The following is a 15,963-nucleotide window of genomic DNA, read 5'->3' on the forward strand; positions in this document are numbered from 1 at the left end:
TCTCTCGTGTGATCACACCCAAAGTGTTTGCCTTGTGGATAAAATAAAGTTTTGTGGCTCTACAGGGCATAAATATTTCTGGAGGACAGAAACAGAGGCTGGGACTGGCACGGGCCGTTTACAGGAAGGCTGCAATTTACCTCCTGGATGACCCACTGTCTGCTGTGGATGCCCAGGTTGGCCAGCACATTTTTGAGCAGGTCATTGGACCCAACGGCCTGTTGAAAGACAAGGTATGATTAACTCAGTCTCTCTTGTTGCTGGTATGTCTGCCTTTGTACTGAGGATGCAGAAGGCTCAAGAACTGAACAGGCAGAAAGCAGATCTGAAAGAACAGCACATTCCACAGCTGCATTGAAGATCCAGTTTATGCTAAATCTGGTCTGCTGCTTTGGGCGAGAGTTACTAGGCACATTTATGCAAATCTGAAATCTGCATGCATAATATCAGTTTTAGCCCGTTTTAAATCCTAAGTAATCATACTGGATCAGACGATCTAGCGCCAAGTTGGCCAAACTTGCTTAACGTAAGAGCCACATAGAATAAACATCAGATATTTGAGGCAACAGTCATGAACATCAGATGTTTGAGAGCTGCAGGGAGGGAGGGAAGGAAGGAAGGAAAATAGATGGGGATGGGGGGAGAGAGGGGAAGGTGGCTTCTCAAGGCCGCTGGCTGGCTTGGCTTGGAGAATTGATCTAAAGAGAGAATTGCCTTCTCCAGTTTGGCTGATGGGGAGATCAGTTGTCAAAGCTGGAGATCTCCAAGCCCCACCTGGAGGCTGAGCAAACCACAACCAACAGGTTATAGTGACATAAAATAACTAAGAAAGAGCCAAAAAGTATTGAGACTGAGCATAGTGCCTGTGTAACAAAAACTGTTTAGGAAGCTCCGTCATCCCATTGGGTAAAGGAAGAAATAAATATCATCTGTGTGAGACGAAGGAGTGTAAATTCTGAAACAATTATAAACAAGTATTAAAAGAGGATACATTTGTTGCCAATGAGGAATGAGTTTGTATATTCTGAATTATTGTAACCCAAGCATATGTGAATGAAACTCTATTAAGATCCTGGACTGGAAGAAGCTATGTGAAACAGGAAATGAAAGTCGACATCCTGTTCCCGTGGAAATTTGTTGTATTTGATTGTTTTTATTATCAAGGAGATTCCTGGAGATTTGTATTTACTTTGATGGAATTATTGCAAATGCATTGTACATAAGTTATAAAAATTGCGGCTAGTTTCTTAGTTATTGAATAAGTTTCTTAGTTATTTTATGTCACTGTAACCTGTTGGTTGTGGTTTGCTCATTCTCTAGTGGCAGCTCTCCTCTTGTCCCACCTGGAGGCTGGCAACCCTAGGCCTCCTCCAGAGCTCAGTTCAGAGTTCTGTCTGCCTCAACAGAACCAGTGCCAAAGAACTTCCTTCTTGCTCTGAGGAGTTTTATCATGTCTCTTTCCTCGCCCACCGAACTGGTCAGGCTGCGTAAAGAAACTTTGCCTGAAATCTCCAGGAGTTTCTTCCTGAAGTCTTTCTAGTCTTAATCCCTCCAAATCTCTGTTTCCTGGTTGTTTTTTGGGGGGGGGTGGGGGATTGGACCATCCCATTGTCTCTAGCTAGTCCTATTAGCAGAGGTGCTTTGTAGAAAAATAGACAGTGGAGTGCATCCAGGGATTGTTATGCAGCTGCACCTACTATTCAATGGACAAGGTGGGGATAGGCTTCCCAACCCCCCCCCCCCCCGCCCTCGCCCTGGTGTGGGACTTTCGAATTTGCAGCCTCCTCCCCCGCTCTCCAAAAATCCAGAAGCGAAGGGGGGGGGAGAGAACATACGTGTAGGCATCATGTTGTAGAGCTCCTGATCCGTTAGTAAAATGTGTGCCCCTTTAAGGCTGCGCAGGAAACAGGAAGGGCTTCATTGGAAAGGGTCAGTAACAGTTTCCATGGAGAACGGCCCCTCCCTTTCTTTTGCTTTTGTTTTCACAGCAAGTGAAGTTCTGCAGGAAGAAGACCCAGCAAGTATTTGTGTGTGTGAGAGGGAGGGGGCAAGGGATTCCCTGTCACCCCAACTGAGGCCTATCCCCTGGCCTCCCCTCCAGCCTGGTGCCCCCAGAGGTCTCAGAATTGGGGGAGAGCTGGGTTACTTCACCCCTTTCTCCCCGGCTGTGCTTGGGCTCCAGTCTCTCTCTGAGTGGGCAGCCCCTACTCAGCAGCAGTCTGCTTCCTCCTCGACCTTTCTGCTGTCTTTTATCCTCTCTGAGCTCCCCGCCCCTCTCCTAAGCCCCACCCCCAGAGAGCCCCGCCCCCATTTATAAGCCTGGATGCCAAGGGCGTGTGTTCCCTGGGGCTGCTGGGGCATTCGAGCCTGTGGTGTAGGCTTTCCAATCCCCAGGTCCCAGCAGGGGATGCCCGGTTTTTACAGGTTTCTTCCTGCCCCAGCCACCATGTAGTTTTAGAGTTCCTGCAGGTCCGTTTTTAAAATATGTGCCTTTAAGGCTGAGCAGGAAACAGGAAGGGCTTCGGAGAACGACCCCTTCCTTTGTTTTGCTTTCATTTTCAGATCAAGTAAAGTTCTGCAGGAACAAGACTCAGTAAGTATTTGTGTGTGAGAGAGAGGGAGGGGGCAGGGGATTCCCTGGTTTGGAGGCCCTCCCCCCACTTTAGAAAGTGTGTGTGGGGGGGAAATGTCTACTGGGCACTCTATTATTCCCTATGGATTACGATTCCCATAGGGAATAATGGGGAATTGATCTGCAGGTATTGGGGGCTCTGGGGGGGGGGTTATGTTTTGAGGCAGAGGCACCTCATTTTTAGTATAGCATCTAGTGCCTCTCCCCAAATTACCCCCCAAGTTTCAAAACAATTGGACCAGGGGGTCCAATTCTATGAGCCCCCCAAAATGGTGCCCCTATCCATTATTTCCTATGGAAGAAAGGCATTTAAAAAGGTGTGCTGTCCCTTTAAATGTGATGGCCAGAACTCCCTTGGAGTTCAATTATGCTTGTCACACCCTTGTTCCTGGCTCCACCCCCAAAGTCTCCTGGCTCCGCCCCCAAAGTCCCCAGATATTTCTTGAATTGGACTTGGCAACCCTACTGTGGTGGCAGGCAGGGGCTCAGGCTGAAGGCCCCCTCCGCCCTCACTGTCATGTGTCAGCCAAGCCTCCAGCTTATATAAATCTAGCCGCAATTTTTATAACTTATGTACAATGCACTTGCAATAATTCCATCAACGTAAATACGAATCTCCAGGAATCTCCTTGATAATCAAAACAATCAAGTACAACAAATTTCTTAGTTATTTTATGTCACTATAACCTGTTGGTTGTGGTATGCTCATCCTCAAGTGGCAGCTCTCCACTGTGTATTTCTTCACAGTCATGATGAAATAGATTGGGGGGTTTTCCCTTCCAGACTCGTCTCCTGGTGACGAATGCAGTCCACCTTTTGCCCCAAGTGGATGACATTATTGTGATGGCTGATGGACAGATCTCTGAAACTGGCCGTTTTCAAGAACTTGTGCAGAGAGGTGGAGCGTTTGCAGAATTCTTGCGGTCTCACGATAACAAAGAGAAAGAAAGCCGGGCTTGGCAAGGTATTACACATCACCTTCTCAGTTTAAGCAATGAGCTGATGCCTTTATTGAGAATCTGAGTCCACCAGCCCTTGAGACGTTTGTATAGGATGTGCTTCATTACTACTAGACTCAGGGCTATTTTTGTAGCAGGAACTCGGTTGCATGTTAGGCCTGATGTAGCCAATCCCTCAAGAGCTTATAGGGCTGTTAGCGCAGGGCCTTCTGTAAGCTCCAGGAGGATTGGCTATATCAGGGGTGTGTGGCCTAAAATGCAAAGGAGTTCCTGCTACAAAAAAACTCCCTGAACTAATAATTGAGTGACTGGCTTTTGCCCATCACAAAAGCAGTAAAGCCCTCTGGAACAGTACTGGTTTCTGCATACAGAAACCTAAGAAGCAGATTTCTATCTGGAATTTTAAGTCAAGTACATAACTTACCTGGAAATGAAAAGTTGGTTTACCTGCTGTCAGATATGAATCCTTTGGTCTCACGTAGGGTAACGCTCTTTGCACTTGCAGCTAGAAAAGTTAGACCCAAGGTGGTTCACACTGAGCTCTATAGTTCAGCATAGTTAATATTATTTAACTATTTTAAATGTTGTATTCTTGAAATTTTAGAAGTTCCATACAGTTTTAACCTGAATATTTGGTTTTTAAGCTTGGTATTTTGAATGTTGTAAGAGCCCCGTGGCGCAGAGTGGTAAAGCTGCAGTACTGCAGTCCTAAGCTCTCTGCTCATAACCTGAGTTCAATCCCAGCGGAAGCTGGTTCAGGTAGCCAGCTCCAGGTTGACTCAGCCTTCTGAGGTCTGTAAAATTAGTACCCAGCTTTCTTGGCGGGGAAAGTGTAGATGACTGGGGAAGGCAATGGCAAACCACCCCGTAAAAGTCTGCCGTGCAAACATTGTGAAAGGAACATCATCCCAGAGTTGAAAACGACAGGGGACTATCTTTACCTTTTTATTATTATTATTTTGAATGTAAATTCTATATTGTGTTTTTCATAATGCGCTTTTATATTGAAACGGCCAATGACTATGTACAGTAAACTATTTACATACAGTGAAATGTAAATTATCCAAACAAACTCAAGCATGGCCTGATGAGAGCTTACTGGGTGTTCTTTGAAAGGCATGGAATAATAAGAGCAGCTGAGAATCCAGTAATTAAATTAGTCTGCTGAAGTCACTAACAGCATCTCTGATCCTGGAAAGGATGCATGGGAGATCATTTCCAAACCCACCTGTACTACTACATTGGTTTGTTACCTTGAAGAGACATTTGTGTGCTCTTTGGTACCACATCTACAGGTGTAAGGAAATGTAACATCAGAGTGGTTCTTTAGGGCAAATGATGTGAGTTCATGCTTTTTTCCCCCTGAAACAAATTTATTTATTTCAGGAGGGGTTGTTTTTTTTCTGGAAACAGATTTTTTAAGGGAGTTTTTGTAATGGATGAGCATTAAGAATGTAACCACACCCTCACCTGGACAGCACAGCCATTCTGTCACCTCCAGAATCCTGCCACCTCATTCTGCTATACAGAATCATAGAGTTGGAAGGGGCCATCTAGTCCAACTACCTGTCCAATGCAGGGTCAGCCTAGAGCAGGGGTGGCCAACAGTAGCTCTCCAGATGCTTTTTTTTTTTGCTATAACTCCCATCAGCCCCAGTCAGCATGGCCAATGGCTGGGGCTGATGGGAGTTGTAGGCAAAAAACATCTGGAGAGCTACATTGGCCACCCCTGGCCAAGAGCATCCCTGACCAGTGTTCGTCCAGCCGCTGCTTCAAGACTGCCTGGGAGGGGGAGCTCCCCACCTCCCTCCATAGCTGCTTCCACTGTTGATTGCACTTTATGCTTAGACCAGTCTTCTTCAAAAGTGATCCACTTGTCCTGTCTAGAGATATAATGGGAATGCCGATATTGAAAAGGCCATTAGTTGCTACCCATCTAAGCAGTGACAAATGGATAGGTTCCTGTGGAAGGAAGTGAATCTCCAGATACTACCTGTCCAATGAGTCATGCCTTTTTGCAGGTGCAGGAAATGGTCATGAGATGATCCCACCAAGGCAGGTGACCCATCAAGGAAAGCTTGCTGAGTAAGTAGAAATTGCATTGAGTCTCCAAAGGATGCACAAGGTCAGAGGCCCCTCAGAGGGGATTTCCTTTATATTTTTATTGCTTTGGTGCAGAGGAGCATCAGTGCTGTGAAAGAAAGAACAAAACCCTGTCCAGGGAGAAAAGGTTGATGAATTCTGCATTGGGGGCTTGAATCCAAAACCATAGGCTATGGTTTAGGCTGTGGGTTGATAAAACAGTCTTTTATCTGGGAGCCAGTGTGGTGTAGTTACAGGCCCGTAGCCACGGGGGGGGGGGGGGGCTGTGGGGGCACTGCCCCCCCCCCAACTTCCAGACTGGGCCCCCTGTCTTCCAGCCCCCCCCCAGTGCAACCATTTTTGTTTTTGTTTTGCCATGAGTGGCAGCTGGAGCCAGAAGAGCTGAGCAGGGCACAGGGCACTGCAGCAGCAAATGCAGCAGGAGGTAAGGAGGGAAGCAGAGGAAGCCATGTGGAATGGGCTGGGGAGGGGGGGGGACAGATGGAGCTGCTGGCTGCAAAGCAATGGAGGTGAGCGCAGTCCCTTCTTGACTCCAAAGTTTCAGGGTGGCTGCTTCGACCTGGCCTCATTCAGAGCCTCCAGCTTTTGCCCCTACCCCAGGAAGCATCTGAGAAGTGGCGTGCCCCACAGTGCCCTCTGACTTTTAAAATCCTGGCTACAGCCCTGTGCAGTTAGGGTTTGGGGTTTTTTTTAGCAGTACACAGGAATGCAGTTCCAGCTGGCTTGGCACCAGGGGGTGTGCCCTATATGCAAATGAGTTCCTCATGGGCTTTTTCTACAGAAAAGGCCTGTGTGGAACAATGATTATTTCAGGGGGTGTGGCCTAATATGCAAATGAGTTCCTGCTGGGCTTTTTTCAACAACCTCCCCCCCCAATGAATGTAGTGGTTAAGAACAGCAAGACTTTAATCTGGAGAACCAGGTTTGATTCTCTGCTCCTCCACATGAGGCCAACTGGGTGACTTTGGGTCAGTCACAGGTCTCTCAGAGCTCTCTCAGCCCCATCTACCTCACAAGATGTCTGTTGTGGGGAGAAGAAGGGGAGGCGATTGTAAGCGCTCTGAGACTCCTTCGGGTAGTGAACAGCAGGGTATCAAACTCTTTTTATCTGGTTTGAATGTTGCGTATTGTAATATGTTAAAGTTGTGTGGTAGCTGCACTTTTTATCCTTATGAGAGAACTGAATCTTATCTTTAAAAAAACCTTATTTAGAGGGGGAAAGGCTGTTTTTATTTTAATCAGAAGAAGATGTCCTTACATAACTAGTGATTTGTCTGTCAGAGGCCAACTGTGTCTGTACATACGTGGAACTCTCTTATACCAAATCACACCACTGTTTAGTTCAGTATTGCCTGCTTTGATCGCCACAGTGTCTCTCTAGAGCAGGGATGGCCAAACTGTGGCTTGGGAGCCACATTCGTCTCTTTCACATACATTGTATGGTTCCTGGAGGTCAAGGAGGAACTTAATGAGGGTTTCTTCTTAAGCATGCTTAGCATTGGGACTTCAGTCAGCCTCTGAGCTCTGACCCATAGGTAGGCAGGCAAATATTTTGACCATGTGTGAAGCAGGAAAGAAGGGGAAATAGGCAGGTTTGCAAACTCTTCACCATCACCACAGAGGTCGCCTGAAGACCTAGACTGGGGAAAGATAGCACAAGAGCTGAGGGAGCCACTGGAAGGAGGGACGGAATTAAAGAGGGCAGCACCAAGTTCCCCCTTAGCTTCATAGCTATTGGAGGAGCTGTATTTACGGACCTTGGTGTCAAGGCAAAAAGAGATGCGTAATGGTGCAAATGACGGTCAGTAATTTATGCGGTACATCTGTGTTTCCTTCTCCCACTGGTGCAAAAAAACAATTCCTAACTATTCTCTATGCTGGTCTTATGGAGACTGTTATTCCCAGGGTTTTTTTTTAAAAAAAAAAAAATCTTCGTTGTGTTGTCAAGTGCATACGTATGTATTTTATCTTTCTGTGCAAAGGAAGTATTAAGAGTTTTGATAGATGTGTGTATAACATCTGTCCATGTCTTATGGCTCTCAAACATCTGTTGTTTATTCTATATGGCTCTTATGTTAATCAAGTTTGGCTACCCCCTGCTCTAGAATTTCAGATGCAGAAGAATTCTTTCCAGCACCTGCTATTTAAGATGCTGGGGACTGAGCCTGAAACCCTTCTTCTGTGCCCCAACCACATATGAATCATGTTTATACCAAGAGAGCAATTTTAAGTGGGTTTACTTACTCCGAACTCTATTCAGGTCTATTCAGTTGGACTTAAGTCTTATTAAGACTGTGCTGTAAGTATGGCTATTGCTCCAGTTTTCTTGCCCCTTTGTGGTTTGGGTTTTATTGTTTTATGACTCCTTTATTTCTGTTTGGTGCATCTGATTTTAAACTGTGTGTATGGGGGGGGGGAGTTATATTTAGTATTTTGTACGCTGCCCTGAATGTTATTTTGGTAGAAGAGTGAAGTTTTCAAAATAATAATTTGGTGCAACTCAAAACTCAGAAACTCATCAAAATTTGGTGCAACTCAAAATAATAAATAGCTGCAGCTAGCAGCAGGATACTTCTATTGTGTTACCAAAACAGTTACCACAGTGCAGCACAATGCATGTTTTCAACCTTAAAACTTTTTTGCTTTTTGTTTCCATGAAGGCTTGAGAGAGGTGGATACAAACCTACAGAGGAGGAAATGGCAGAACCAGTAACAGAAGGAGAGAGAGAATTAACTGGCAGGGTAACTTGGGAGACTTCCCCTCCCCTTACTGAATGTGGTTCTGGGGTTTTTTTGCCATAAGCTGGGGTGTCAAACTCAATGAGACCTTGTAGGGCCAGGCCATGGGTGTCATAAAATGCAATGCCAGGTAGCCGAGAGATAAATTTTATAAAAGACACAAACAACGTCAATTAAAGATTTTTTTAAAAATTAAAACATGCTTAAAACATTAACACTGGTTGGTCTTAAAGATGCTTTCTTTGTATCTCTCCTGCGGGATCCAGGGAAATGGGCAAAGGAACCTCTGACTCTGCCTTCCTTCCCCAGGGGACTGGTGGGGGGGAGCCTCAGCCAATAGAAGGAAGAGAGACTTGGCCCAGTAGTTCTGCTGGCAAAGCAAGCTATCCCTCCCCCCTTCCTTCCCAAGGGAGGCGCCTCAGCCAATAGAGATAATAGAGGCTTTGCTCTGTAGCTCGGGTGTGATTGAGCAAGTCTTGCAAGGCAAGCTGTGATGCAGAAGGAAGCCAGAGAGATGGAGAAGGAAACAGATGACAGCCACTTGTTTGGGTGCCTGATAGGACCTCTCCGGGGGCTTGATTCGACCCCCAGGCCACATTTTGATACCCCTGCAATAAGCAATGTACTAAATGATAATCAGTTGGAAGAGATCACCCTTTGGGTGAAGAAGTACTTCCTTTTATCCATTCTAACCTGACTGCTCAGCAATTTCATTGAGTCCCCACGAGTTCTTGTATTGTGAAAAAGGGAGAAAAGGACTTCTTTCTCTACTTTCTCCATCCCATGCATAATCTTGTAAACCTCTATCATGTCACCCCGTAGTCGACGTTTCTCCAAGCTAAAGAGCCCCAAGCTTTTTAACCTTTCTTCATAGGGAAAGTGTTCTCTGCCTTACATCTTCCTGCAAGGTAGAAAATGAAACTTATGTCTGGTACAAAGTGTGAAAGGCAAGGCACAAGCAAAGCAGGCACACTTCTCCCCCTCCTCCCCTCCTCCACTCAGGCAATGCACGATATGCAGATAGAGCAAAATGGCAAGGGGTCTTGACAGGTATAGATGCCAAAGCAGTTTTTGAGAGAAAGCTTGTTTGTTTGTTTGTTTTAGCTTGTCCATCCTCTAGAGCAGGGATGTCAAACATGTGACCCGGGGGCTGAATCAGGCCCCCAGAGGGCTCTTATCAGGCCCATGAACAACTACTGTCGTCTGCTTCCTTCTCCCTCTCTCTTGCTTCTTTCTGCATCACAACTTTCTTTGCCAGACTTGCTCAATCACACAGGAGCAACAGAGCAAAGCTCCTCCCTTGTGGGGGGAAGGTGAGCTAGCTCTGCCAGGCTGTCTCAATTGCACAGCAGAGCTACTGAGCCAAGCATCTCTTCCTTCTGTTGGCTGAAGCTCAGCAAGTCTGTGAGGTGGATTAGGCAGAGTGTATGTGTTTATCAATATCCTTTATAGTTTATAGTCTCCCTGACCTGGCATTACATTTTATGACAAACATGACCCGGCCCAACAAAGTCAAGATCTGGTTCTCATAGCAAATGAGTTTGACACTCCTGCTCTAGGGGGTTCAGGCACTTCCTTCCTTCTTGGTTTTGGTCTAGGTCAAGCCTTCAGTCTACCTCAGCTATCTGCGAGCAGGCGGCTCCCTCTTCTGGGCCTACATTGTGCTCCTCTTCATCTGTCAGCAAACAGCCTCCTTTAGCCGCAGCTACTGGCTGAGCCTCTGGGCCAACGACTCCACTGGCAATGGAACGCAGCAGCACGTGCAGCTCCACCTAGGGGTTTTCTTTTTCCTTGGCGTTGCTCAAGGTATGCTCGGCTCTGCCTTTCTCTCGGGAGCTGATTTTTCTCCAGAATGTAATTGCTGTTGGTGTTGGAAGCAGTGGTCAGGTTTAAAAAGAAAGAAAGAAAAGAAAAGCCAGGTATGGCCCTGACCTGGATAGCCCAGGCAAGCCCAATTTCCTCAGATCTCGGAAGCTAAGCCGGGCCGACCCTGGCAAGTGCTTGGATGACGGAGACTTCCTTGGAGTATCAGCAGTCAGGAGGGCAGGGGCAGGCTATATTCAGCCACCTCCCTAAATATCCTCCAGGCCCCCAGTAGGGGTCAGTCACCAGAGGTCACCAGGACCTCCAGGTTCTTCTCTGGCAATTGCTTGGATGGGAGACCTCCGTGGAATACCTGCAGTCAGGAGGGCAGGGGCAGGCTTCATTCAGCCATCTCTCTGAATATCCTCCAGGCCCCCAGTAGAGGTCAGTCAACAGGACTTCCAGGTTCTTCTCTGGCAAGTACTTGGATGGGAGACCTCCTTGGAAAACCAGCAGTCAGGAGGGCGGGGGAGGCTTTATTCAGCCACTTCCCTGAATATCCTCCAGGCCCCCAGTAGGGGTCAGTCACCAGAGGTCACCAGGACTTCCAGGTTCTTCTCTGGCAAGTACTTGGATGGGGGAGACTTTCTTGGAATACCAGCAGTCGGGAGGGCAGCGGCAGGCTTTATTCAGCCACCTCCTTGAATATCCTCCAGGCCCCCAGTAGGGGTCAGTCACCAGAGATCACCATGACTTCCAGGTTCTTCTCTGGCAAGTACTTGGATGGGGGAGACTTTCTTGGAATACCAGCAGTCGGGAGGGCAGCGGCAGGCTTTATTCAGCCACCTCCTTGAATATCCTCCAGGCCCCCAGTAGAAGTCAGTCACCATAGGTCACCAGGACTTCCAGGCTCTTCTCTGGCAATTGCTTGGATGGGAGACTTTCCTTGGAATACCAGCAGCTGGGAAGCAGAGGTAGGCTTTATTCTGCCACCCCTGAATAACCTTCAGGCCCCAGTAGGGGTCAGTCACCAGAGGTCCCAGGACTTCCAGGTTCTTCTCTGGCAAGAACTTGGATAGGAAACCTCCTTGGAATACCAGCAGTTGGGAAGCAGAGGCAGACAAACAACTCACCTCTCTGAAATGTCCTAGCTCCACTAGTGGTTGCCAGAAGTCACCATGACTTGCAGAAGTGCAGGAGTGCAAAACACAAAACACAAATAGTTTTTTTTTTTTAAGAAGAAAGAAAAGCCAGGTCTTGTACTGAACTGCCTGGGAAGCCAAGCTAGGGTGTGCAGTGCAAAGGCCTACGGCTTTCTTGGAACCAAGATTAGATACATGTATAGATTAGATTACAGTCTCAGAAACCAAAATCATATCTCCTCAGGATACAACGCTGAAGTCCAGTAGCACTTTAAAGACCAACAACACTTTCCAAGGTGTAAGCTTTTGTGAGTCAAATTTATCCTCATCAGATACAAACAGCATGAAGTATCTGATGAAGTGAGCTTTCACTCATGAAAGCTTATACCTGGAAAAATTTATTGGTCTTCAAAGTCCTACTGGACTTGAATTTAGTTCTACCAAGGTAGCTAGTCACCTGCAACTGAGGGATAGTCTGCACAAACCTCCATTATTCGCCACCCATCTGTCATTCTGCTTCATGTTCTTGGTACACCCCTTATCTGTTACTGCCATTGGTCATTCTTTCCTAGGAACTGACACAGTACTGAGCCTTTCTTAATTTGAAAGGAGCTAATTTCCAAGTAATCTTAATATTTATGTTAGCACCAAAAGGAAAATTATGTCCTTCTGAGCCAAAGGAAATCTCTTGTCCTGCATTCATTGCAGCTCTCAGCAAGTTTGGGTCGACAGCCGCTGTATTCCTGGCTGGAGCAATCGCATCCCGCAAGCTCTTTGTGAACCTTCTCCAGGACGTTCTCCGATCTCCCATGATGTTCTTTGAACAGACGCCCACTGGTGACCTGCTGAACCGCTTCTCCAAAGAAATGGATTCGATTGATTCCATCATCCCGGACAAGCTGAAGTCCTTGCTTGGATTTATGTTCCATCTACTGGAGATTTACATTGCAGTAATGGTGGCCACGCCAATAGCCGTAGTGGCCATTGTGCCCCTGACTGCCTTGTATGCTGTGTGCCAGGTATGAAAGACCTCCATAGGCAGGCTGTCAGATTCACCATTGTGGCAGATCTCCAGACAGGGAACAAGCTTGGTTACAAATGGTCTCAAGATGGGGTGATGTGCCAATGCTGTGAGAAGCTTCCAGGCTTGTCTCCAACTGCAGTGCCTGATGATATGGATGATGAGAGCCAGTTTGGTGTAGTGGTTAAGAGTGGGGGACTCTAACCTGGAGAACTGGGTTTGATTCCCCACTACTTCACATGCAGCCGGCTGGGTGACCTCAGGCCAGCCACAGTTCTCTCAGAGCTGTTCTTTCAAGAGTAGTTCTCAAAGAGCTCCCTCAGCTCCCTACCTCCCAGGGTGTCTGTTGCAAGGAGAGGAAGGGAAAGAAAGCCATTCTGAGTGAGGGACAGAGTATAAATGCAACTCTTCTCCTCCTTCTCTTCCGCGTCCTTTCAGCCTCAACGGGGGAGGCAAAAATGGGGGGCGAGAGCAACAGAGAGAGTGAGGGAAGTGAAAACAGGCGACGGGGAGAGCGGGGGAGGCAAAAACGGGAAGCAAGAGCGTGGGGAGAGCAGCAGCAGCGAGAGCGGCAGGGAAAGGAGGGGCTATATAAGTGGAAGGGGGGGGTTGGGTGGAGTGGCCAGGTACCTCGGTTTCCCCCCCCATCCCCCATAGCTATGGGCCTACAGAAATAGCAAAATGGCAAGGGCCCTTGACAAACAATTGTGTTTGGTGAAGACTTGGTTTGAATAGTATAAATGCAACTCTTCTCCTCCTCCTCTTCCGCCTCCTTTCAACCTCTTCCCTGGCAATAGAATTGGTACCAATATCATCATTGTGAAGATGCTGGGTCCAACACAAACTTTTAAAAAAGAGAGAGAGATGGAAATGGAAGATCTAGATGAAAACTTAGAACTTAGCTTTGAGGATTTTTGGTTTTTTTTAAAGACGATGTCACCTCTGGGACTATCCTTGACCAAAAAAGGCTTCCAGTATGGTCAGAAAGCTGGCTTTATTGATAGATAGAACAGTAGCTGTAATGTACTCAGAGACGAGACGTGTTGAAGGCAACATGCTTTAATGGAAGGTACATCACAACAGAACTGGGCAACGTGGGCCGGGACCCACTTTTTATACCCTCAGCCCGGAACGGCCCCCCAGCTGGCCCAGACCAATCCTGGCCAGTCAAACTTCCCGCCACAGATCTTGATTGGCGGAGTCCTTTCGCGCGCTGCGCCGAAATTCCCCCAGGTCACCTCTGCCGCGTGGCCGCACGGTGCTTTACTAAAGCACAATACACTACACTCCTAATACATAGCTGTGTCAGAACTGACTCACTTGTGAAGTGACCAGTCTTATATGCCTTATCTAGGGCCATTAAGCAGCCCACCAAAACCGCAGTGCAAAAAGTCCACATAGTGCAATACAAATCAATTCCCACAACATCCCTCTCACACCAGACAGTGGGCAGCAGAGTTGTCTCTACAAAGAGATATTATTAAACATAACAGAAAATATTGCACTGAAGTTCTTCCTTAGAGCATTTCAGGTGCTAAGGAAGGTTGGGGCCCAAAATGACGTCACACACTTTAAAAATTAAAAAGGAGAGTGGCAGCAGCAGCAAGGGGGGGCGAAAGCAGCGGGGAGAGTGGGGGATGGCAAAAACGTGGCAGTGAGAGCAGCAGGTGGCGAGAAGAGCAGGGGTGGCGAAAACGGGTGATGAGAGCAGAGGAAGCGAAAACAGGCAGCGGGGTGAGTGAGAGAGGCAAAAACAGGTGGCGGAGAGAACGGGGGAGGGAAAAAAGGGGCGGCAAGAGCAGCGGAGAGAGTGGGGGAAGTGAAAACTGGCGGCGGGGAGAGCGGGGAAGGCAAAAACGGGAAGCAAGAGCATGGGGAGAGCAGCAGCAGCGAGAGCGGCAAGGAAAGAAGGGGCCATACAAGTGGAAGGGGGGTTTGGGTGGAGCAGCCAGGGACCCCAGGACCCCCCCCCCCCCCCATAGCTATGGGCCTACAAAAATAGCAAAATGGCAAGGGCCCTTGACAAACAATTGTTCTTATAGCCAGCTTTAAGAGGGGGTTAGATAAAAATATGGAGCAGAAGTCCATCAGTGGCTATTAGCCACAGTGTGTGCGTGTGTATATATATATATTTTTGGCCACTGTGTGACACAGAGTGTTGGACTGGATGGGCCATTGGCCTGATCCAGCATGGCTTCTCTTATGTTTTTGGTGAAGACTTGGTTTGAATATGGTTTAATTTGTGAGCCACTAATGGGCTGGTGGGAATCATGACCTCAGTTCCTCATTTGCTATTCCCCATTCCTCCACCCCATTGTTTGTATTTATTTAAATATTTGTATTGGGTTTGGAGTGGGGTTGGCCAAAACGTATCACACATTGTTTCATGTGATCAGCTTCCCACATGTGTTCTGTATCGACACTATTGCATTTTTTCAAGGGGCTCTTGCCCTGTTTGAGTAATATTTGCCAGGCCTGATGTACCCACCAACACGCCAAACCCCACCACTGTGAGATGAGAATGGACCCTTCAGCTTCCGACATGCCTCTTTCTTTTGCTCTCTGTCAGAGCTTCTTTGTTGCCACCTCCTGCCAGCTAAAACGCCTGGAAGCCCACAGCCGTTCCCCTGTCTATTCCCACATCGCAGAGACCTTCCAAGGAAGCAGCAGCATCCGTGCATACAAAGACCAGCAACGGTTCATTTTGCAGAACGATTTCAATGTGGATGAAAACCAGAGGGCTGCTTTTCCTGCTGTGGTGGCTGACAGGTATACAGAGCCAGTTTCAAGCTGTGAAGGTTACAGAGAAGAGGGTCAGTGCTAGCAAGAAGTCATGTCCCTGTTTAGTCTTGCTTCCAGAGAACCGTTTACCATGTGCCTTAGAAGAAAAGTGCAGCCATATGAGATCAGACTAGGAATCTGTCTACTCCAGCATCCCACCCCACACAATAGCCAAGTAGAGGTAGTTGGTGTTGGAAGTGGAGGACTGGACACTGGGCGTTTTCTCACTGACCTTACTCCGGAGCGACGTCCCTCTTCACCACGCAGCATCTGCGCAGATTTCGCACCAATTGCTCTGCAGAACCCGGAAGAGCTGCAAAGTCCCGCGGCTTTCGCGTCGCAAATGTAAACTGGTTTTTGGTGATTTACATTTGCGACGCAAAAGCCGGGGGACTTTGCGGCTCTTCCGGGTTCTGCGGAGCAATTGGTGCGAAATCCGCGCAGACGCTGCATGGTGAAGAGGGACGTCGCTCCGGAGTAAGGTCAGTGAGAAAACGCCCACTGTCTCCTGCCTCAGTCTTCAGAGACAGCACCACAGATTTAGATAGATAGAGGGGATCAGGACACAGGGCATCCTATCCTTCCTGTTATCTGATACCACCCCTTTGAAGTGGGATGCTATTCTTAGGCTTCCTTCCTTCCTTCTCTCCCTCCCTCCTTTCTTCTGTGTGACATCTCCTCTCCCACTCTCTCTCTCTCTCACACACACACACAGAGAAGGGGGAGGCTTAATCCTACTGCAAGATATGCAACTGCATCCATTCATCCTATTTGGATTAGATT

The 15,963-nt window shown here is 47.6% G+C and overlaps 1 protein-coding gene across 1 annotated transcript in view; it reads left to right on the forward strand.

Moving 5' to 3' along the window:
* The window catches only part of ABCC6 (ATP binding cassette subfamily C member 6), a 67,650-nt gene that overhangs the window by 35,601 nt on the left and 16,086 nt on the right, over positions 1 to 15,963 (forward strand). Inside the window, exons 18-24 of the mRNA XM_060261036.1 lie at positions 66 to 233; positions 3,416 to 3,596; positions 5,613 to 5,676; positions 8,355 to 8,436; positions 10,032 to 10,239; positions 12,087 to 12,397; positions 14,969 to 15,168. Of these exons, the coding sequence (XP_060117019.1) occupies positions 66 to 233; positions 3,416 to 3,596; positions 5,613 to 5,676; positions 8,355 to 8,436; positions 10,032 to 10,239; positions 12,087 to 12,397; positions 14,969 to 15,168 (1,214 nt within the window). The remainder of the gene's footprint in view (positions 1 to 65; positions 234 to 3,415; positions 3,597 to 5,612; positions 5,677 to 8,354; positions 8,437 to 10,031; positions 10,240 to 12,086; positions 12,398 to 14,968; positions 15,169 to 15,963) is intronic.

Source organism: Heteronotia binoei, chromosome 20 (assembly GCF_032191835.1).
Source record: "Heteronotia binoei isolate CCM8104 ecotype False Entrance Well chromosome 20, APGP_CSIRO_Hbin_v1, whole genome shotgun sequence".
Classification (NCBI taxonomy): domain Eukaryota; kingdom Metazoa; phylum Chordata; class Lepidosauria; order Squamata; family Gekkonidae; genus Heteronotia; species Heteronotia binoei.